Raw genomic sequence first — 24,981 nt, forward strand, 5'->3', positions numbered from 1 at the left:
TGTCTGACCTGTATGGGTTCAGTTTGGTGAGCCTAAACTGACCTGGTTTTATCTTTGTTTTATCTAGTGCCGCCCAATTTATTCCCTGAAGATCTCTCATTACATTGGTCTATTTCATCAATCAATTTGGCCCACCTGATTGTGTTTACCTTGCTCGATTTAAGCAATGCAGCTCAGGGTTCACAAACTTTTGCACATACAACATTTGTCAAATAATTAGTTTTATCTGTTTTAACAGTTGATTTCTGGAAAAGAAAAATGTTGAATTGATAAACAAACATCTGTTATTTCATGTAAAAAATACTGGTATTGATAAAAATGAATTAATAATGGTTAAAATAAATAAAATTCCAAAAGGCTCAAGGGGTTCACAAACTTTCACACTACACTGTATATGTCAAAAGGCCTTTTCTGTTTCTCAAGACCTTTTTGTGTTTTTTTGTGTTGAGTTCCTTCCTCATTCTTTCATACTGAAGTACACTGCTTGGCTGTTGCTGCTGAGTGCAGTTCCTTCCCCTGCTCCGATCTGTGTCCACGTAAGTTGTTTGTTGGGGAAGTTCTGTTGCAATCTGAGGAGCATTGTGTTTTCCCTTCATCACTACATCAAGCAGAGTATGTTATAAGAGTTTGTGAAGCAGGAAGTGAAAGCGCCAGTGGACAGTTGAGAGCATGGAGACATCGATGGACCAGGTCTCATACACCCAGAGTAACCCTCTGTTTGATACGCTGAGCGCGACTGAGCTCTACAGCTTCCAGCCTGACGGTGAGTATTAAAGCAACATGGGAATCAGATTTACAGAAATACATATTAACAACATCCAGGTATACTGTCATACAATAATTCAGACATGTTCTCGTCTACTTTAAGGTGTTGTAGCAGATAAACCACTTTTGAACCAACGCTAAAGGTCACATAGACTTCTGCATGTCTATGGGTTTATAGGGCCACAGGAGGCTCTTCAATACAACCCTCCAATGACTACAAACTAAATATGAATACAATTATAGAATAAAGAAAAAAGTTAATTTTATATTTTATCACAGAATGGAACATGGTTGGTTAGTATGGACCCCTAAGGGTGAGACAAGACTTAAATATACCTAAAACTCTAAATAAATGATAATAAAAATAAATAAATAAAAATAAACAAACAAACAAATAAATAAAATTACTAACTAATAATAAAATCTTAAAGACGGAATTATTAATTAAGTAATTATTACTACATTGTCTGCGTATTACAGTATATTCCATTTCACAATTAATTTGCTTCCTGCCTCAACATTTACTGTTTCTGATTTGTCTTTAAACAAACGTTGCTCTCATCAATATTACCTCAAATATAATCAAAGTCCAACCGCTGCTGTGACAGTAGTGTTTAAATGTGTGTTGGTTAATCGTACTAAAACAAGATGAAACAGTAAAGCTAACTCAGGATTATGTATTCAACAGCTTACTAAAGGCCTCTATATGTCTTTATGACATCGACTGGCTTGGTATATACTATATGACAAAAGTCATTCTCACTTGTAATAGGGAAGGTTAGTGGGATGGGGAATAGGAAGGTGGTTCTCCCTTCTTTCTACCTACGCTGATGTTGTATCAGTTCTGTTTGATTTTATATTTTGAAAAACCAATAAAAATATGTTTCAAAAAAGAAGTGATTCTCACTTGTTAAGAAGGGTGACATGGTTTATAGACAAACACATGGAACAGAGCAATTAATATTATTATTTTATGGATACAGTCTTATGTTATTATTACTGCCTTAGCGTTCAAATGTCTAGCATAAAACAGGTTATGTTATGGTCACAAAGCTTTCTCACTGTCAGGCAGTGAGACAGTGAAGAAAAGACAGTTCCATTTACAGAATTCTCTTCAGGTTGACCAACAGAACAGCTACTGTGTAAAAGAGCTCAGGATCTGCTTTGGAAATGGACACATGTAACCCACAAGATCTTCTCATACAGCAAACCAAAGAAACCACGCAAAGGATTTTACTTTGAGCAGACTTTAACTTAATATGATTTTCCAGAAGATAATAAAATAGATTGTTGTTAAAGGAAACACTGTGTCTGGTCAATAGTACCCAATCTGTTTCCTTTGCTTTCCAGGCCCATCAGTTACCACTGTTAAAGCTGAGGGGGTGAATGTGCAGCCATGACCAGTAGGTGGCAGCAATGTCTCATCTTTGGTGTCAGACAGGCAGAGCAGGGATTCTGACACATTCATTTCAGAAGACTATTTAGTTGAATTCTCAACAAGTAGGAGCACAGAGGAGCATAGGGGAGATAATACAAAATCATGAGGGCTACAATACAAATATTATCCACAAAGTTAGAAAAAGGTTTTCACATAGACAAACACACTAAAAATAAGTCAATTACAATTTCCTTTTCCAGCAATACTTGATACCTGCCCACAGTGCCAGAAACCACTAGTAACTGGTTGACTGACCATGGTATTACTGTGCTTGATTGGCCAGACAACTCTCCTGACCTAACCTCCATAGAGATTATATGGAGTATTTTCAAGAGGCAGATGAGACACACCAGACCCAACAATACAGACGAGCTGAAGGCCGCTATCAGAGCAACCTGGGCTTCCATAACACTTCAACAGTGCCACAGGCTGATAGCATCCATGCCATGCCGCATTAATGCAACAATTCATGCAAAATAAGAACCCAGACCAAGTATATAGTAGATGAATGAACATACTTATCAAAAGTGCGACATTTCTGTATTATAAATATTGTTTTTGTTTGGCCTTTTGGAATATTCTAATAATTTGAGATGCTGGATTTTGGATTTTTCATGAGCTGTAAGCCGGAATCCTGAAAAGTTAAAGGTTCAGTAAGCGGAATGGTCAGTTTAGCTAACTTCCTGTCAGTGACTGCAGTTAGCATTCCCCTCCCTCGTCCCTACGTCACCACATTAATGCAATGCGGTCTTCAAGCAGCGAGTTATCTAGCATCATCTCAGATAAGTAAGTGTGATAAAACATGATAAAATCCATCAAAACAGACATTGGGAAGGATTTTTACCTGCTCCGCCAGTGTAGGTGCATACACAATCACCGATCTGTCGCTCTGCGCGTGCACCGGCAGTGAGACGGCTGCCGGTTTGTAGCGTTCTCTCTTCTGATTGGTTATCAGATTCGGGATCTCCGAAAAGTTTATTTGCCTATTACATGCAGAGCAGGTGACTGAGAGACACACTATGTAAGTGAATTAAGTATGAATAAAGAGCGATTTAACACTTATATTAACATAAATAAATCAATAAATTAACCACGGCGGCCTGATGTCGTGATGTTCCGTAAAAATCACCAAATAAAAGGAACGGCGTATAATCTAGCTGGTCATAAGGTCCGCTGCTCAATCCAAACCCCCACGCTTCATTTTGCAGAGTTTATGAGTCTATTTCTGCCCAGGGGAAGTTGTACAATGGGAAAGCTAAGCTAGGCTAAGCTAGGCTGCGACCGGATCGCCGTCGCTATTATTATCCTAAGTCTGAGCGTATATCCACACTTTATTTCTGTCTACAGTAACATGACTTCACACACTGTGTGTATGTGTATGTGTACGTCTGATTGGCAGATCGCTGCCCTCACAAAGAGACTCGCTCACAGCCAACCTGTCACACAAACACACACACACACACACACACACACAAACAGACACAGACACAGACACACAGGTGAAGCAGTGAGCGGAGTGATTTTGTCAGTTTGGTTAACAGTCCCAGTGATGTTGGACTCAGCGCGTAGCAAGATCAACTGGCACATCGTGGGGACAGTAAAATACGGCCCTCTTACTGCAAGCTCCAGCACTTCTGCTCTCAATTCACCGGCCAGTGTTGTTGTTGTAAAGCAGCTGACCGGCGCAGCGCTAAATGTTTACGTCACACCTGACGATGTTTACATTCCGGAATGCTGTGTAAAAGGGGTTACTGATGCGCCAGCAGGCCGGCGTTGCTTGGTTCTGTGTAAATAACACAGAAGCAAGCAAAGCCGGCATATTGGAGTGATGTTGTTCCGTCAATATGCCGCTCTCTGTGTAAAAGGGGCTTATCTATCTATCTATCTATCTATCTATCTATCTATCTATCTATCTATCTATCTATCTATCTATCTATCTATCTATCTATCTATCCATCCGTCCGTCTCTCTGTCTATATAATTGTGATTAAATTTTTTTTTTATCCGAACAATAAATTAAGTGAAAGTAAAACACATGTTTTTATTTGTTTACAACAACTCATTTATTGTTTGATTGTTTTTTTTTAATAAAGGCATTTTAAATCTTGCAGCCAGTACTTTTGTAACTCTGTTCTACTGTCAGTATAGTTTACCTCTCAAACATAACCCATGTGCTCTGGTGTCAGTTACAACAAAAAGAAAGCCATCTCCAGCACTTCCTTGTGATTGATGGCTGACATTTTCCACTGGTTGTCTAAATGTTTTAGGGTTAGAGCTAAAAGTTTTTCTATCAGCCAGATGAATCGGGCTACTTTTAGTCTCATCAAACAACTTTGCAGAGATGTCAGAGTGCTGCAGGAGACTTCTGTTTTAAACCCAGGTTTGTGTGTGTGTTACAGATCTGAAGCCTGCCAGGCCCCGGCGACACTGGTGTTTCAACCTGATAGTTGTTTACCTCATCTTGCAGACCGCCCTTAATGCCTTTCTCATTTATAAAGGTACGACTACATTAAGATAGTTTTAATTATTATAATATTTTGACTTTGAACTGTGAAGGGAATGAGGATTATTTCTATACAATGTAAATATAGTTTTTAATAAACTACACACCAAACTGATGTCATTATTACTTTTCATGCAAAGTTACTGGTGTCTCCTTTTTGTCATTTTCTTCCAGTGTTCTCATTGGAGGCTTCAGTGTCTGACCCCCAGTCAGAGAAGCTGACGTCCAATCACATCCCTATGGGCGGGGCTAAAGACAACTTCCAAACTCTCCTCCACAACAACAGCCAGGAAACCCAGACCCTGAGGCGCCAGCTATGGGCCCTGCAGAGCCAGGTATTTTAACACACAATGTACAAGGCTTCAGTAATGTTGGATTTTTCTTAATTTCAGATTGAGACTAGTTTTTGATTGAATTGACTCTTGTTTATTCAGTATATGGATGACACTAGTTAATGCACCGCTCTGGAATAATTACCAGACATCATTTGAATGGATGAAAAGCTGTATTTGGATCTAATGTTTGTGTTAAAAACAACTTTGAGTTCCAATTGGACTCAAAGTTCAGAAACCACCTCTTGTTCTGAGCTGGTCAATTCTGTTCTGATTGTTATTTTCAGACTTTAGACTGTATTGACCCCAAGGGGGAAAATCTTTTTCACTTCACAGTAGGGGGGAATAGGGTAAAGTGAGACATTTTTTACATATGCGCCCCTCTAAGTGAGCTAAAATGATTTATCCGTCGAATTTACACATTTCCCATAAATTAAGGATGTTTCCTAGCAATGGACATTAACAGAATTTATTCAGGACGAAGGGCAGCGAAAATATGATTGTTTAAAGAAAAGTTGTCTTGTGTCTCACTTTACCCCAGCTTAGGGGTAAACTGAGACAGACAAGAGAAATCAAGGGTGTAAACTGATCCACTTACTTTTTCCACTCTTAAACTACAATAACAACACATGTTGTAACAGTAAGAACCCTGACAGTTAGCTTGAAACCCACATACTCCAGAACTAATGTCGGACTAGTAGTAACAGAATCATGGGGTTTGGTCAGTTAAGAACTTTTTTTTTCTCGAAACAGTTGAAAGTAACTCTGATCAAATACAACATATAATTAATATTCAATAATTAACATTCAAATGACAGAAATAACCAGTTAGATTAAAACACAGTCTGGGGGTCAGAATACAGAGGCCTGTTTCAGGTAGCTGGTTTTGAGACAACCCAGAGTTTGTTCGCTCTGAGTTAGTGGAAACTCTGGGTTTTCAGTTTCAGGTAGCAGGTTCAGCGCAACCAAGAGTCAGTTACTGCGGCAACATACGCCGTGGGTCTAACCTGCTCGGTAGGTGGTTAGACCTACCCTGAGTTTGTTTTCACTTTACGCTGCAGCTCCGACTGAAGAAAGAGTGTCACTGTCACACGCGTCCCTGTACAGTTTGAAGCAAAATCACTCCATAGAAATCTCCATCGGGATGTTTTTATCATTTCCTGATGATTTTACGTTTGACCGATCATTCATCTGATCAGTAGACCTGTTCTCAGCCCTCGGTCCGTTCATATAGGCGGCCACCTTACACATCGTGACATGCTCTACATTCAGATTAATAAACCTATTTGTATTGTATGCTTTTTAATGTCTGTGCCACTGAACAGATTTATGTCAGGTGGATTCATGTAACGCTGCGGCTGCACGCAATCTTTACTGTTCACTTGTGCAATCCTAAAGTCACAGACGAGCCTCGTTAAATAGCCTAATATGAATATAAAAATTATATAATAATTTAAACTGTGATCACTTGAGGAAAATGGATCTGGTAATAAATCAATCAGGCTCTTCAATGGAAACTGTCACCTAATGTGTCTGATGTTAATGTCTTTCACTCCCCATTTAAAAGAAGCGACAGTCTGTTTACTGCACAGTATTAGGCTATAGCTTGCCAACATATTATACAGCGAATATAAAACTCTCAGCAATGCTGTGCGGCGCCAGCTTAATACTTTACTGCTGATATGCGTAACTTTTTAAAATAGACTATGGCTTCTCATACGGAAGCGAAATGATTCTCTTGACAAAAAATGTTTGCTCTGTTTTTTTCTGAATTGCCGAGGAGATTAGATTAGAGTTATAAGACAATATCCCCGTTAATTCTTCTCCATACCATAAAATCATCCGTTAATATTTCTAACTCTAGTGGGAGGAGCGGATATTTTTTTTTTCTTTTCTTTTTTGAGAAGTGGGAGGATCAATCATTTGTTTCAGCGATCCATTGACGATGGCTTTTACGCACGCGATCAACCCAGAGTGAATACGCTCAGAGTTGATTGACCCAACGCTGATCCACTGTTCTGAAACCCAAAACCCAGAGTTACTCGTCAACCCTGCGCTCTGAGTTGACCAACTCAACTCAGAGCGCAGGATTTAACTCAGAGTATGTAAAACCAGCTACCTGAAACAGGCCTCTGGACTCTTGGAGCCAGCTAGAACATCCTGGGACTCAGAACACAGGACTAGACCTAGCTGTCATTTTCCATCTTTTAAGTCTTTGATTAATATTTTTCTGCATTTGTTTTATTGGGATCATTCATTGAATAAAAAACTATTACTGAGAATCTATTGATGTTAAAGGTCACTCTTCTGTCCCCCACATACATACCTGCCAAACCATGCCCTTATTGACACCCCTTAATCCATTCAACCCCCACCTCCGGCCCATATTGTCTTTTGTCTTATTCAAACTAGTCTCCTTGCTACCTTACATATAATGGATTCAAGAGGGCAAAGCCACTGTCTCACTTTACCCCACGGCATTTGTCTCACTTTACCCCACCGCCACAATTTTAGAAAAAACTACCTCTCTCAGAAATTCAGGCTAATCTTCAGTTAGCATCATCACATATTATATATATATATATGTTTCATATGTTGGTAGTTCATCAACATGTATGATAGAAGTTTTTCTACCTGAATCAATTTCCTTTGGCACAAGTTGATAAAGTTGACAGCAAAACAATTTACTTTGACATGCAAAAACAACATTTTTGTGAAAAAAACATGCTTACAACAGCACCATGAGGTCCTCTCCTTCAGGGCACGCCGAGAAACAATAAACAGATGGACAACAAACACAACAGAAATAACATGCAGACAGAATATATAAACAGAGTGGGACTGGGGTGTTTTTATCTTGGCCTTTTGTTGAGGGCTGCTATGCTTCATATGCAATAAAACCTATTAAAAATGTACTTTAATGATTAAAAATTGCTTTTTTCATCAATAGCAAAACTAAATAATCCCTCATATCAATAAAAACAGTTTTTCTTCAACACATTCATGTTTTATAAGGATTCTAAGTGGTGGGACCACTTTTTATGTAAAAACACCCTTAGCTCGGCTGAGAAAAAACTCCCAGTAAAAACCCTTTACCGGGATTTTAAAAGAAATATATAATTTGGCCCACTGTGTCAAAACTTAGGACACAAGCACTAGGAGATAAACTCCCTGCTGACCATCTGGGGTGGCTGTGCAGGGCGCTAAACACTAGGGCAGCCGGTAGCGATTCACTTGTTCAAATTTCCGGGATTTATCTACGTAGATCAATCTGGATTTTCCATGTATGGTAATGCTGCAACGTGCTCAGGCACGCTGCGGCCATGCCCCCACCTGCCTGCTCAAATCTGCCCGCTCGCCGCTGAAAGTCTTCTGGAAGGTAACCAATCACAACGGAGTGGGGTTGGCAGGAGGGGGCGGAGAAGGACGAAGCCGAGTGTTGAAAGAGAATGCTGAAATTGCCCAGATGAGAGGAAGAGCTTCCCGAAAATCTACATAGTTTTTTGTGCTGTGATTCGTGTCAGGTTGCTCTGTAGGAGTCATTAATTAGAAATGAAGACCAGAAAAGTAGTATAATAGGAGATCTTTAATATAATGTCGTCATGAATTACAGTTGATGTTTGTGTCTGTTGCCATGCCATCAGGTGAGCAGCCTGTGTGGAGAGGAGGGTCAGCTGGACACACTGAGGTCTGGTCTGATTCAAGTGAACACCAGCACCCACCAACTGGAAGACAAACTGACAGCTATCAGCCTCAAAGCAGGTATGTGTGTGTGTGTGTGTGTGTGTGTGTGTGTGTGTGTGTGTGTGTGTGTGTGTGTGTGTGTGTGTGTGTGTGTGCGTGCATGTACTTGTACTTGAATAACTATATTGTGAAAAGGTTAGTAAAGGTTGGGGTTAGGCATTTAGGTTTGATGGTTAGGGTAAGGGGCTTGGGAATTCATTATGTCAATCAATGTCCTCACAAGTATAGCTGTACAAACACGTGTGTGTGTGTGTGTGTGTGTGTGTGTGTGTGTGTGTGTGTGTGTGTGTGTGTGTGTGTGTGTGTGTGTGTGTGTTGTGTGTCCTCAGGACCTCCTGGTCCCCCAGGTACAGATGGGCTAAAGGGAAGTCCAGGTGCACCAGGAGGGAGTGGCCTCAAAGGTGAGTCAACCTTTAGCAAATGAAATATAGATAATATAGTAAGAAGTTCAAATGTGTTATATGTGTTGGTGAATACTCCATTCTGATAGGATGGAGTTTATTCCATAGGTGTCCATTAACTTTTGATATGGACACCTATGGAACTCATCAAGAAGTTCCAGTTCTTGGGTCACCTCTGATTAAACAGATTAAACAGTGTTGATAAACTGCAACCATCATTTCACAAACAGCAACTTAGTCAATGCACTGACATTTCCTGTCACATCTCTATCAGGGCTGGACTTTTACTCTAGCCGACAAATCACAGCAGTCTGAGGCCCATGTTTTCCAATAGGTCAACCCCATAATGACCTTTAGCAACCCTTAATATTTTAGGGGGCGCCTTCAGTTGGTAAGGCGTCCCCCTCCCGGGCCGGGCCCAGCAGCAGATCCGGGTTCGATTCCCACCCGCGGTCGTTCTCTGCATGTCACTCCCCTCTCTGCCCCATTTCACCTCTGTCTCTCTGCACTATCAATAAAGCATAAAAATGCCCAAAAAATATCTTTAAAAAAAAAAGTAAAAATATTTTGGATGAAACTTAACCACAAAAACCTGGACATTATACAACACCTGAACTCCTCCTGTTGCATTGACATTCTGCCCACAGGCTTCTTTAAAACTGTTTTTTTTAATGATGTTCTACAAATTGTCAACATGTCTCTTCGCACAGGTGTATTCCCACAGGCCCTGAAAACAGCAGTCATCAAGCCACTCCTAAAAAATAACAATCTAGATACATCACTCATGAACAATTATAGGCCCATATCTAACCTTCCATTTCTAAGCAAAATCATTTCAACAAAGTTTTATCTTAGTTTTACTGGATCTCAGTGCTGCTTCCGACACAGTTGACCTCAACATATTACTAGACCGACTTGCAAACTGGGTTGGACTTTCTGGAAGTGTACTAAACTGGTTTGAATCCTTCTTAAAGGACAGAGACTACTATGTGTCAATAGCCTGGCTCTGCCCGCCTACCTACTTCCGCCCAAATTTCATGTTCCCTTCAGTAGGCAGTCTGGGGCTGGGGTGTATTAGTGGGATCCTGCTCGAACAGATTTCTGAGTGTCCAAACAGCGAACAGAGCGAGTGGCTGAGAACGATAACGTTGAAGTCGCACTCCAGTTTCAGTTGAATGCTGCGTTCCTTTACTTCCTATACTCGGAACTCGGAGATTTCCGACTTGGTAGTTCCGAATTCCGACCTGTCTGTGTTCCAGTGCAGCTGCTCAGGAAAGTATGGACCCCTACAACCTTTCTCATCAAAATAACTAAACGTTAGGCTCTAGCAAGTTACCGTTGCCAGGTACCGGTAGATCCATAGACTACAATATGTAGTGAAGTCGAAAATTTCCGAGTTCCCATTACAACTGGAACGCACCGTCAGAAGCCGGCTCATGACATACATCACAACCAAACGTTATGCGATTGGTTGGCTGATCCAGAGTGGTACTAGTCCAATAGTTTAAAACTTCAACAGACACCCGCCTCCAAGTGAGTGAACGTTTGCCAAATAGAGCAGTTCCAGACCTTCTGTACAAATGAAATGAAGTACGATGGTCTGGTAGCACCAGGCTAATGTGTCAATAGACAATTTCACAACTGAGCGAACAAATATTTCATACGGGGTCCCCCAAGGTTCCATTCTTGGGCCTCATCTGTTTAACATCTACTTGCTCCCACTATTCAGATTATGAATAAGAACCAATTATTTTACCATAACTATGCAAACGACACACACATTTATATAACCATATCCCCAGGAGACTATAGTCCGATACAAGCACTGATACAAGCACAACTCATTTAACAAAACAATGAATGGATGTGCTAACATTTTCTTCAATTAAACATCAAAAAAACTAAAGTAATTGTCTATGGTGCCAAATATGAACTATTAAAAGTCAGGGCACAGTTTAAATGTGTAATGTTAGAAACCACACACCTAGCCAGAAATCTTGGTGTAGTCATACGCTGCATTTCATTACTAGTTCCACTTCCCCTCGTTCACTTACCCTCAGCCCTTGGTATGACGTAACAGTGGCGATTCTACGGGGGGGGGGGGCACGGACACCTCTGAAATCTTACTGGCCACCCCTGTGGCCCCCCCCAGATCTGATATATTTTTTTTTTCTGATAGATCGCCTAGTTCAGAGATTTTATGTATTTATTTTTTTCTTTCTTTCTTGCCTTTTTTTCTGATCTGGTTGTTGGCCATGTTCATCACACACACACTGATCAATCAATGCTGGCAGCTAATCCACTGATATGGGACCAGTTTGCAATTTCCAACTACTACAGTTATGGTACGACTGTGGGCACAAGAACTGGTCTCAGGTCAGCATAGGTCTTGAAAACGGCATAAGTATGTGTGCCACCCATGCACGTAATTTTTTTAATCTGAATTTAAAAACAATTATATTTTTTTTCTTTTTTTGTGTGTATGTAGGCTTATTTCAATTATATATATTATAAGTGTTACCTGATATTTGGTTAGTAGCCCTCATAACATTAGTAAATGTTCAGTCAGTCCAGTTCTTAAGCATCTAGCTGCTAGCAAGTTCTGTTGTTTTGCTTGATTTACTATTCATCTGAACTGAAACAAATGTTGACATTTCCCTTTATTCTCTTCACCAGAATGCTTCGACTACAAGTTAAAACACAAAAAAAATCCTCTGGGGGGTTTGCCCCCAGACCCCCCTACAGTACTGTAATACTAATACTATAATGTTTGGGGGATTTGGGATTATAAATCACCTTTGCAAAGGTTATAAAACATATCACATGCCATTCATTCAGGGTTGCGATGGCCACCACACTCTAAGTCTGTGGCCCACCTTGGCCACCCAGTCAGAATATCCTGGAATCGCCACTGACGTAACAGCATCGCTGCATTTCATTAGTCGTTGCACTTCCCCTCGTTCAATTCCCCTCAGCCCTTGGTATGACGTGACAGCATACGTCGCACGGAGGGAACTTGGAGTGCGGAGGGAGAGTGGACGGGGAAGGAGCGGGGGATTTAAATGGAACCCACTTGCCCTTCTAGTCACAATGGACCGTCAATTACATAGGTAGTTCTGAATGCAAATAATACAGAATTATAACATTATTTTTTATTTATTTTTTAAAGATATTTTTATTATATTCATATATAATAAATTATATATATTTATATTTATTATATTATATTTTTCATTGATAGTGTAGAGACAGAGTTGAAATGGGGCAGAGAGGGGAGTGACATGCAGAGAACGACCGCGGGCTGGAACCGAACCCGAGACCGCTGCTGGCCGAGGCCCATGGGGGGGACGCCCTACCAACTGTGCTAAGGGCGCCCCCAGAATTATAACATTCTTCTTCAGTAGCCTATATTGCATTAAGCCATTTCCATAGCATAACAAACCTGGAATTTCCACATGGTGACTCAGATTATCAAGATATTGTTACTTACATTGTCTGCTCCAACTTATTTTCTTAGTTTCTGTTAGTTTCATCCAAACACATCTGTTTTAAATAGTCCTATAATTGGCAGCCATCGGTGTTATAGCAGAAATGTGTAAACTGCAATACATTCACTGGATTGTTCCTATGGAAATAGGATAGGCTAATTGAGGCGTTTTGGAATACATTTATATATATTTGTCCTGTGGGTGGCCGCGATGTCCCTAAAGGCATACAGTCCGCCGTAAAATAAAGGGAGAAGAAGAAGACAAACCGCAATGTACTGTGGGTGATATCCACCTCGGAGTGACCATCTATGTTCACTTGATCAATCAGCCCACCGAGGGTCTATCTCACGAAGTTCACTTCAGTTTCCAGACAATTGGAACGACACTCATGATGGCGGCGGGGATTCCCCCGAGGGCAAGAGAGTGTCGAAGGCAAGTGAACGAGGGCATGTTGAACGGGTATTGAAACGCAGCGATAGACTCAGACGTGAATTTCATAAAGCACATTAAATCATTTACTAAGTCAGCATACTACCACCTTAAAAACATATCAAGAATTAAAGGGCTTATGTCTCAGCAAGATTTAGAAAAACTTGTCCATGCATTTATCTTTAGTAGACTTGACTACTAACAGTGTCTTTGCAGGCCTTCCAAAAAAATTCAGTTGATGACAGCTTCAGCTAATTCAGAACGCTGCTGCTCGAGTCCTCACTAGGACCAAAAAAGTGGATCACATCACCCCAGTTCTGAGGTCTTTACACTGGCGGTAGCCAGTGTAAAGAATTGATTTCAAATTGATTTCAAAATAATAATGTTGGTTTATAAAACCCTAAATGGTTTAGGGACAAAATACATTTCTGATCTGCTGATACGTTATGAACCGTCCAGAGCCCTCAGGTCGTCTGGGACAGGTCTACTTACAGTCCCCTTACAGTTTCTATTTCCCTTTTAACCTGTAATTTTTATTTTATTTAATTTTTTTAATTTCTATACCTATTTTTTAATTGCTTTCTAATGTCTATTTTATACTTTATGTATTTTAATCTTGATGTATTTCATACACCTGTAAAGCCCTTTGAAGGGCCTTTTTGTCTGAATTGTGCTATATAAATAAACTTGCCTTGTGTGTCTGTCTGTGTGTGTGTGTGTGTGTGTGTGTGTGTGTGTGTGTGTGTGTGTGTGTGTGTGTGTGTGTGTGTGTGTGTGTGTGTGTGTGTGTGTGTGTGTGTGTGAGTGTGTGTGTGTGTGTGTGTGTGTGTGTGGGTGGGTGGGTGTGTATGTGTGTGTGTGTGTGTGTCATGGTTCCAGGTGAATTAGGTGTTGCAGGCCCTCCAGGACCAAAGGGGGATATGGGAGTGAAGGGACAGCCAGGAGCTGCTGGTAAACCTTTCAGTTTGAATGTGAATAGTTGTAGAATAATGTTCTTGTTTTTCTTAATGCTGTGTAAGAAGTGTTCCTCTGAAATATACACATGATTGGATCTTAAATGACAAGATAACAGAAAACAAGTTGTGTAGAACAGACACTTGTCCACTTTGCCAGCGTCATGCCCAAACTCAGTAATGTTTCAGTGTTTCATACCCTGCTGTACCAACCGCTATACTTCCACTGATGGCGTGTGTATTCATATGTACTGATGACATTCTGTTCTAGCTTTTTTTAGTAGGTAACACTTCAGCCACAGTCGGCTGAAATAAAATCGGACTCACCATGTTTCGTAGACACTAAATTTAGCTTTATTAAACATCAGGGGCCTCATTTATAATGGTGTTCGTTGAATCCATCCCAAAACATTGCGTCCGCACAAAACAAAGAATGTGCTGTCCAAATTTTTTTGCAAGCTGTGTCAATTACAGCCGATCCTAGAGCTTCAACCATGAATCTCTCATAAACTGATTCCTTGGAAAACAGTGTTATATTTCACGTATCAGGTTTTTCACTGCCCTGATTTTCACTTGTCATTTTAACTTGTCCGTCACCCGTTTCCACATTTCCACTAAATTTTTCCAATTATCGTAGGACTTCCCTTCCTCGAAATCCAGAGGCAATTTGTAGTTCTTAGAAGTAGCCATCCTCTGCTACCATGTTAATCTCCAATAATAGTTCTCGTTCAACTTGTTTAGTCCATTTATTTGTAGCTTTCAACAGCATAACATTACAGCATCACCACCACGGCGTAAGACACAACATATCTCAGATCCATAAGTGTGATAAAACATGATAAAAACATCAAAACAGACATGGGAATAATTTGTACCTGCTCCGCCATTGTAGGCGCATACACATTCACCCATCTGTTGCTCTGCACGTGCACCGGCAGGGAGACGGGTGCCGTTTTGTAGCATTCTCTCTACTGATTGGATATCAGTAGTTGGATCCCCGAAAAGTTTACTTGCCGATTACATGCAGAGCGGGTGACTGAGATATTGGCTTTATGAAATGCGCACACTATATAAGTGATCATTGTATGAATAAAGAGCGATTTAACACTTATATTAATGTAACAGAGGGGGATTAGCCCTCTGCTAATTTCAATTTATTCTTTTAGATTCGGATTCCCAGTCAAACCAACACAGGCAAAATGACACCAGAATTCTTATAAAAATATATCTTTATTTCTCTATTTTAAGACACAAGCTTGTTAGTCAATTGCCTCTTAAAAGAGGACGGAATTATTTAAAAGCAAAGTCTTCTTGGTTGTCCAATGTTCTATACCAAGGGGGAAATACCAAGTTCAGTCCAGTCTCGGGTTGGCTCCTTGTTTTCCCGTCGCCTTTCGCAAGGGGAGTGTGTCCTGGGCCTTACGAGTGGAACAGCTTTGCTCCAATCCGGAGGTCCAGCGCCAGGGATTCCTAGGGGCCGCTCGCCGCTGTCAGACACAGATAGGAAGGGGGATCAATGTGTGCCTTGCAGCCCGGTACATTTAAAACACTCTCTCGCTGTGGGTTAGCGTGACAACTTTCCTTAACGTGAATTTATTTTAAATATGTTTATTGTAGTTTTCAGTTTTAAGAACAGACAGTGCATACAAACACACATAACATACAGAACAAAGCACATCAAAATTAGCAGCCGCAGTCCATGGTCAAAACATAAATATTAAATAAAAAGATCAGAAGTCTTGTGAAAAAACAAGTGAATGTCAGAGAATAAAAAAGAAAAATACACACATCCATACATTTGCACAGTAAAGCACTATAGAGCAGCCTGCCCATTAAAGAATCTTAGCACAGGGTCCCAAATCTTATCAAACACATCTCCTCTATCATCGTTATAGTATCTCAGTCGCTCCAAATGCAGTGTGTTAGACATTTCTCCTAACCACAGGTCGTATGTAGGCACAGAGTCCAACTTCCACACACGTAATATCAATTTCTTGGCAATCACCATCCCAAATTCAATAGCCTTCTTCTCGTATTGTCACAACTTCAGCCAGTATTTAGTTTGTTTTCATATGTCTGTTTTCCTGGTTTACTTTCTACTCATGTCACTTCAGACCCGGCCACTCCCTCCTGCTCTGCACTCCCGGTTAATTACATTCACCTGTTCTGCCCCACACTCACCTGCTCCTCATCAGTTAATCAGCCCCAGTATATATTTCAGTTCAGTTCCATCAGTCAGTGTCAGATTGTGCTTAGTGCCTTCACCCAGCTTTCTGAGTTTATTCCATATCATTCTCATTCTGATCCTGCCTGCCTGTTCCTGTTTTTGACCTTGGACTTTCCTTTTTGCCTGCCCCAACTGGACTTGTTTGCCACGCTGTGTTACTACCTGGTTTGTCATCCACTTTTCATTAAATCTGTTTTTGAATCTGAACTGTTTCCTGTGTCGTGCAATTGGGTTCTTGTCTGTCTTTCCCGGAAACCTGACAGTACAATCTGGCCAAAAATGAACCCAGCAGACACACACTTTGCACTGGAGTTGACATATATTCTCACCTGCCTGAAAAATGACTTTAAGTATGCGGTGGACTGTGTGGAGAGAGCGGAGGTCCTTTCGTCAGCCCGCAAGGAGGTTGGTTCTAGACCGTGGCTGCGTAAATTGCTGCCTGACTGGGCAGAGGAATTTATTAGCACACCATCCCAAACCTCCAGCAACAAGCTCCAGTTCCAGTCTCCGGCCTCCAGCAGCAAGCTCCAGCCTCCGGCCTCCAGCAACAAGCTCCAGTGTCCTGCTTCCAGCAGCAAGCTCCAGTCTCCGGCCTCCAGCAGCAAGTTCCAGTCTCCGGCTTCCAGCAGCAAGCTCCAGTCACCGGGCTCCAGCAGCAAGCTCCAGCCTCCGGCCTCCAGCAGCAAGCTCCAGCCCTAGGCTTCCAGCAACAAGCTCCAGCCCCAGGCTTCCAGCAACAAGCTTCAGGTCCCGGGCCCCAGCAACCAGCACGCTAGCCACCAGCCCCAGCATGCTAGCTACCTGCCCCAGAAGGTGCCCCAGCAACCTCAAGCACCCCAGCATGCTATCTACCAGCCCCAGCATGTTAGCTACCAGCCTCAGCATGCTAGCTACCAGCTCCAGAAGGCGCCCAACCAACCAACCGCAAGAGCCCCAGCATTCCAGCTACCAGCCTCCTCCTGCCTCGCGGACTATTAGAGTGGGGGTGTGGAGTTTGAGTGCCATCCGTCTCCTCAGAACTCTCCAGCTTCGGAGCTGACTTCGGTCCCCGAACCTGTTACAATGACAGAGAAAGAACCAGAACCAACTCCAGAACCCAGTCCTTCAAGTTGCAGAGTTGGCTCGTGCTAGGCTAGCGCACAGGATTTGGGTCAAGCAGAGCTGCTACTAAAACAGTCTTACCCACTCCACAGTACACCCGAGGCTAATCAATTATAACGCTAGACTACAGATGTAAATATTTTCAATTTGACATGAAAAACACAAACAGTCCTCTCACTTAAAACTCAGCTGTGTAACTCCAAGGAGGAATATGTAGGTGACCTCTGGTCCCAATTCTGGATATTTCAATATCAGAATTTCACATACAGTGCCTTCTGGTGTCGAGATATAACGAATGTGACACCCAACCCGTGTGACATATAACCCCGCTCTCCCCTATTTCAGGACTGAACTTGTGAAGAGCTGTTTTAGAGATCTTTCTATTCTATAATAAATCAATAGTAATTAGCTGTAGGCCCACTTTAATGTTTTACTTATCACTGTGCTTTGATTGCAGGCCCCCGTGGAGAGAAAGGTGACATGGGGAACCTTGGCCAAAAAGGTATCACAGATTACTGTACATACACTTATTAATATGTTTGTCTGTGCTTGTATTTCTGCTGATAAACTGCTTGGTAGTCCTGGGTTCATAAGAATAATATAATATATATATATATATATATATATATATATATAAACAAAACCATTGAACCTCTGGGACCAGGTCAGCTGCAAACTGCGTGAGAGCTATATGTTGGAGATGCATGTATTTTAATAGAAGAAGTGAAGTCCTTCTCTACATCAGAGTATTATATTGTCTAACATGTCATGAGCATGTCTACTGATTGGTTAAATCTTGTTGTCAGGCAGATCTCAGAGTCCTCCTCTTGTTCTTCCTCTTGACCGAAACCAGATATCATGAAGTTTTCCTCCCCCGGCCCGGAGCAGTTACTAAGACTTTGTTCTAACAGATACTCTGCCTCAGGAATGTATCTTATCTCATGGGAAATCAGCTCCAGTTGTATTGCTCAGCCTCCAAACCGAGACTGAAGTGAAACATTTCTTAAAGTCAAATGTGAAGAATATATCAATGGTTCAATTGATTATACAAGAGTAAATGCATATTAATGGGGGGGCATAATATCATTAATATTAGCGTTTATTTTTCTAACATGGATACTAAACTGATATTAACTGATTAAGGTCATAGTCTGAGTAAGCAATTATCGCATTAAGACGGCTGGCGTATTCAGATTTTAGGAGCATTATTGAGAGTCGCACTAAACATTCCAATGTACAATGTAAGTTAATGATAATGACAAAGAGAGTTCATTTTCCCAGGAGGGACAGGAATTATTGTCCCAAAAACGGTATGCTGACGAATGACGTCATGAAGCTTCTTCCACTACTACTGAGCATCGCTAGTGTATTCATAATAGGCTTATTGACAGGTTAAAGCTGGGGTATGTGATTTCTGATTGGTCAAAATTAACATGAGCGGTACAGTTTGACCGATTCTTAAAAAAAAAAAATCTGATTCTCTGTTCTTATTGGTTGTTGGGACTGTCCATTCACTTTGGCACTGACGTTGTTGGTGTTGAGTGTGTCAGGGAGGGACCATAGGGGAGGGACCAAAGACCCAAGTGGAGCGGTTGAGGTATTTGGATTCAAATATCTACCCCCAACTGCTATTTTCTCCCCAAATTCTCCATCCCAGCTTTAACGGAAATATTGCCGTGGCTGCTCCACATGTTAACACCTTATTTGAAATATTTTCTTAACTTGGATATGGACCTGAATCCGAAAATGCTGTGCATGGAAACGTGGTCTTTGAGTACTGGTGCTTCAAAGAGAAACTTGTTTTATGTTGCAAGTAGCTTTGTTGCAGCCAAACTGAGGAAATATAATTCATTAACAGGTAAGGACGCTTGTTGGGCTTTCAACTGCTGCCACTTTATTCAACACAGACTTTCTGCTCCAGTGATTCAGAGGACATTTTGGTTGCTGATCTGGATTTTACACATGACAATAACTTCAAACTGCTATTGGTATCAAGTGTATTTAATAGGATATCTTTTTGTTGCCTTGTCATCAGGTGACAGTGGACCAATTGGTTACATTGGAAGTCAAGGTGAGTGTTAGTTACAGAAAAAATTATTGAGAATAAGATTTATTTGATGTACATGGCAATGTGTTTTTGAAGTTACAGAAAACCTCTACTAACTATAAATATATAGTATACTGTATATATAGAGTATTGGAGGCAGTGAGAAAGATGTATTTAATAATGTCAAAATGTGGTTAGTTTTACAAGTTCATTCATAGCAAAATGTTCAACCAGTAAAACATGTGAAGGTACACTAACTATTTTTGTATAATCACAATAATGTGAGTAGGCATCAGACTCACTCACCTGTGGAGCTACACAAAATGCCAACACTGTGTACAGGTGTATTTTGTTCTGTTGAGTTCAGGTTAAAATGACCTATGCCTTTGACAATCAGCAGTACATGCTGGTTTGACATATTGTTCCTTTAAAGGTTCAGTAAGTGGAATGGTCAGTTTAGCTAACTTCCTGTCAGTTACTGCAGTCAGCAGTCCCCTCCCTCGTCCCACGTAACCACATTAATGCACTGCGGTCTTCCAGAAGCGAGTTATCTAGCATCATCTCAGATCCATACGTGTAATAAAACATGATGAAAACCATCAAACAGACATTGGGAAGGATGTTTACCTGCTCCGCCATTGTAGGCGCATAAACATTCACCCATCTGTGATCCCCGAAAAGTTTCTTTGCCGATAACATGCAGAGCGGGTGACTGAGAGATCGTCTTTATGAAACACGCACACTATATAAGTGATCACTGTATGAATAAAGAGCGATTTAACACTTATATTATCATAAATGAATCGCTTACTTCACCTTTAATGACAGTTGATGTGAACTGAGTTCAGCTTGAAGATGTATTGGGCCTTGTTCCTCCACAGGTCCTCCTGGACCAGCAGGGGCCAAAGGAGACAAGGGAGACCCAGGAACAAACGGAACTACAGCAGAGTGTAAGTGAAGGGACTGAAAGCAGAACAGTTAAGAAGCTCTGAGATTAACTTTAGCCATTTACAATGGAGGCCACATAAAGCTGATAACATGAAATCAAGAGGGGCTTACTGTGATAATTGTGTTGATAATACATGTGTGTATCAACAGCAAAAATGAGAACTAGAGACAGTTAAAGTATTTAAATCAATATGTGAAACAATAGGGGCTGCATTTTGACATGTACGGGAAGCCAGTCCATACGATGCTGGTAGCGGCAGCAGCTAGGTGGAGTAGTTAGCTGTACTGAATGCTCTCAGCAGGGAGTACATACAAGTGTGAGCCCTGAAGATTATGGATCAACATCACAGGTAGTTTAGACATTGAAGGAGTTCTCACTGATAGATAGGCCTCTTTTTAAAACCAAAAAGTTCTAGATGAATAAAAGATGTTTATTCTCATCCTTCTCATAACACATTCAACTGTCAAAGCAGCTTCATGCCTCCTTACATGAACATAAATGAAACACTATTTAAAACAGATGTTGTATAATAGATAAGCAAGTCATTTTAGCCTGATGATATTACTGTATTGCTATTGTATTTCACTTGATTGATTCAAAGTGGAACACAAAATTCATTGAGCAAAATCAACATACACTCAACAAAAATATAAACGCAACACTTTTGTTTTTGCTCCCATTTTTCATGAGATGGACTTAAAGATCTAAAATTCATTCCAGATACACAATTGTACCATTTCTCTCAAACATTGTTCACAAATCTGTCTAAATGTGTGATAGTGAGCACTTCTGCTTTGCTGAGATAATCCATCCCACCTCACAGGTGTGCTACATCAAGATGCTGATCTGACATCATGATTAGTGCACAGGTGTGCCTTAGACTGTCCACAATAAAAGGCCACCCTGAAATGTGCAGTTTTGTCTCACAGCAAAATGCCACAGATGCCACAAGCATTGAGGGAGCGTGCAATTGGCATGCTGACAGCAGGAATGTCAACCAGATATGTTGCTCGTGCATTGAATGTTCATTTCTCCACCATAAGCCGTCTCCAGCAACTTCGCACAGCCATTGAAGAGGAGTGGACCAACATTCCACAGGCCACAATTGACAATCTGATAAACTCTATGCGAAGAAGATGTGTTGCACTGCATGAGGCAAATGGTGGTCACACCAGATACTGACTGGTTCTGAGTCCCCAGACCCCCAATAAAGCAAGAAAATGCACATTTCAGAGTGGCCTTTTATTGTGGACAGTCTAAGGCACACCTGTGCACTAATCATGATGTCAGATCAGCATCTTGATGTGGCACACCTGTGAGGTGGGATGGATTATCTCAGCAAAGCAGAAGTGCTCACTATCACACATTTAGACAGATTTGTGAACAATGTTTGAGAGAAATGGTACAATTGTGTATCTGGAATGAATTTTAGATCTTTAAGTCCATCTCATGAAAAATGGGAGCAAAAACAAAAGTGTTGCGTTTATATTTTTGTTGAGTGTATTTTAAAAAGCTAGCGAAACACTCATTAGAATGAGGAAATAATCATTGGTATAAACACCAAACTAGTCAAACAATCCCAAGGTTTGAGCCTCCAGGAACTGTAGACAGCTGACACTTTGCCTCACCCAGTGAATGTGCGTCTTGTGCCGGGGAGGAGCCGAGGGCGAGTGGAGGTGAGGACCAATGGGGCCTGGGGCACCGTGTGTGACGACGACTTTGGCGTTCCCGATGGCACAGTGATCTGTAGGATGCTGGGGTTCACAAGAGCCGTCACCACCTTCACTGCCAGCCCAGGTGAGAAGTCGTCCACCAACCATCAAACTACTTTCTCTCTTTTCTTGTCTTTCTGAATTTGCTGTTTGATCACACTTAAAGGCATACTAGGTAGTTATGGAGAATGTTTGTGGACAAATAAGTTTTTGTCAAAATCAGTGAATATCCCCTCACCTGTCTACTGTTTGCGCCGAAAAGAAATTCTGTGCAAATTAACAGCTTAGGCTCTGTAAACTGTTATGCAACCAAGGGAATGTAAACAGAGCAGGCCCCTTTGTTTTCATTCCCTACATATAGCAGATTGTGAGGAAATATTCACTGATTTTGACAAAGTGATTTATCAAGAGCATTCTCTAGACCTACCTAGTATGCCTCTAAAAGAGAATTATGGTTTATCACAATTAGGATCTTATTTTGTAGTTTTGGCCATTATTTGTATCATGTATGATAATAAGTTAGTCTGATATCTGGGAACACACCGACATCACTATACAAGAACATAATGGATCAAATGATCAGACAGTTTATCCTCACTGCCTAAAACACTTCTTTAAAGGAAGTCAGCGCACCTGGAATGTTGGTGATAATCCCTCGTTGCATAGCACAACTGCAATGAACAACGAATAAAATGTGTCAAAGTTAAAGCAGGAAGTTGGCTTATGAACAGGGATGGAGCTTAGCAACAATCCGACAGGTATTACATATTATATTTACAGGTAGGACATATTGTATTTCTCTTTTCTTTAAATTAAGTTTTGAACATATTCTTACGTCTTTTGTTTAACCTGTTTGGTAACCTGAACCCTCAAATGACGGACTTTGTTGATGTTCAAGCTTTTCTTGATCTAAGTCACTTTCAGCGATTTTGGATAATGCTTGCTATCAAAATCCCTCTGGTTTCAAAACACAGCCTAGGCTAAGTTAACTGGTATGCAAACAAAGTGAACGACCAGTAAATCGCCAGCTTTGCCATGCAACTCAGCTCCCTCATTACCACTCCGGCCTGATACAGCCAAACCTGAACTCCTCCACCTAGGGCGGGTGCTCTGCCTCACCTGTAGGGGACAAGACATCTTCATCATGGCCTCAGTCACCTGTATTATTATTAACCTCAGCCTGGGCAATGTCACTCATCCCCCTGCTCAGTTGCCTAATGGTTTTCCAGAAGCTTTTTGAGGCCATCCGAAAGCCTTTCTCCATATCCTCTCCAAACTCCTCCCACATCGGTTGGCACATTTAATAGACAAAATATGCATAATTCCCTCCATATCCCCAATTGAAAATGTAAAGCAAAATTAGTTATTGCACTTGTGCAATAAATTCTGGCTGTAAAACGTCCACTGACGAATAGGTTTCATATAGTAACACTGCTGTCCTTCTCTAGGGACTGGGGAGATCTGGCTGGATCAGCTGCAATGCTCAGGAACAGAGTCTGATATCTTTGCTTGCTCACACGCTGGAGTCGGTGTTCACAACTGCAAACACAACGAAGATGCCGGAGTGCAGTGTGTCTAGACTGACACCACACTGACCACAAGCAAGAAGAATGCTGTTTCTCTAATAAACATTACTTTATTGTTTAGGCATTGCACAGACCCATGTACACACATATATACAGTATACACACTGTACATATACACCCACACATCCCATACACATCTCTCATTGTGGACATAAGCAGAGAACAGCAATACAACTAACTATGTTCATAGCTGGCATAACACAGCATATACAGTACAACTGAAATCAGCTCAATGACAGTGCTCTTTAAACAAGAGATTTGGCTAATAAAATGTTCCTGTTATGAAATTGTCAGGCATGCTTCCTCTCCTCTGTACTCTGTTGGTTGATAATATTTCCCTAATGACGCTAAGCTGTGAGTGTCTGCCTCTGTAGCCCAAAACATATCCTATCTGCATCATCACAGCAGACTTCGCAGAGGTCAGCCAGGACCAAGAGAGAGACAGAGAGAGAGAGCTCACATTTAAAGACAGGACCAACTGTTGAGGCATGCTTTCTGACCCAGCTGACACATTTTCCCTGCCCCGCATAGAGGTTAAGTTAAAAAAAAAAATCTGTTATTTTATTTTATGGATAGCCAAAACAGGAGGAAACTCCTCTACTTGTTATTGTTGTATTTTATAGACATTCTAAGAAGAAAACCACTACATCAGATCACCTGGGCCCTCATTTATAAAACTGAGCGTAAAATCCATCCTAAAACTTTGCTTACTCCCGAAACTCAAAATGTACGTACACAAAGACATTTTTAAAACCATGCGGCCCACACTTGAACGCAGTCTTCCCTTTATAAATACCCACCTGCAGTCATTTGTGAGCACACAATCTCTACCACGTGTCATTCCAATTCTCCTCCCAGTTTCATCCCACAATCTACTATAAATGGTGAATGCTAAATAGCTCCTGAATATGTTGATGCTTATAATAAGCACGGCACTTTGACTGACATGAGGAAAAAAGGGAGATGACCGGCTGCAAAGAAAGTGACTGGGAATGAAGAAAGCCTGTGACGTGCATGCGCTGCCGTAACTGGCACACACAGACGCACGTTGTGCAACATGCACTTTAAACAAGGCCAAAAAGACACACCTATTGAATGTGGCTTTTACTCTTTTATTGAACCGTTTGCGTGATTTTATGTGAGTCTTATGTTGTTTGAGCCACAAACTGAATTGAATTGAAATAAAGTTACAGAAATATGTTTTCTCAATAAAACCATATACTAACAGCAACCAGGGCTGTGCACAGGGTTAAACTGTCTCTAGTAACTGTCTGCCTCTTGCTCTGTGTCTCTCACTCCTCTCTTC

The 24,981-nt window shown here is 41.1% G+C and overlaps 1 protein-coding gene across 1 annotated transcript; it reads left to right on the forward strand.

The window, feature by feature from the left end:
- Positions 1-583: 583 nt before the first annotated feature.
- Positions 584-24,981, forward strand: marco (macrophage receptor with collagenous structure). Its single transcript, XM_080038695.1, has 11 exons — positions 584-763; positions 4,603-4,701; positions 4,881-5,041; positions 8,683-8,800; positions 9,112-9,183; positions 13,980-14,051; positions 17,839-17,883; positions 19,417-19,452; positions 20,310-20,378; positions 22,010-22,174; positions 23,538-24,981. Exons 1-11 carry the CDS (start codon positions 670-672, stop codon positions 23,666-23,668), a joined length of 1,062 nt encoding a protein of 353 aa, XP_079894821.1. The 5' UTR covers positions 584-669; the 3' UTR covers positions 23,669-24,981.

Source organism: Ammodytes marinus (assembly GCF_949987685.1).
Source record: "Ammodytes marinus genome assembly, chromosome: 12".
Lineage (NCBI taxonomy): Eukaryota > Metazoa > Chordata > Actinopteri > Uranoscopiformes > Ammodytidae > Ammodytes > Ammodytes marinus.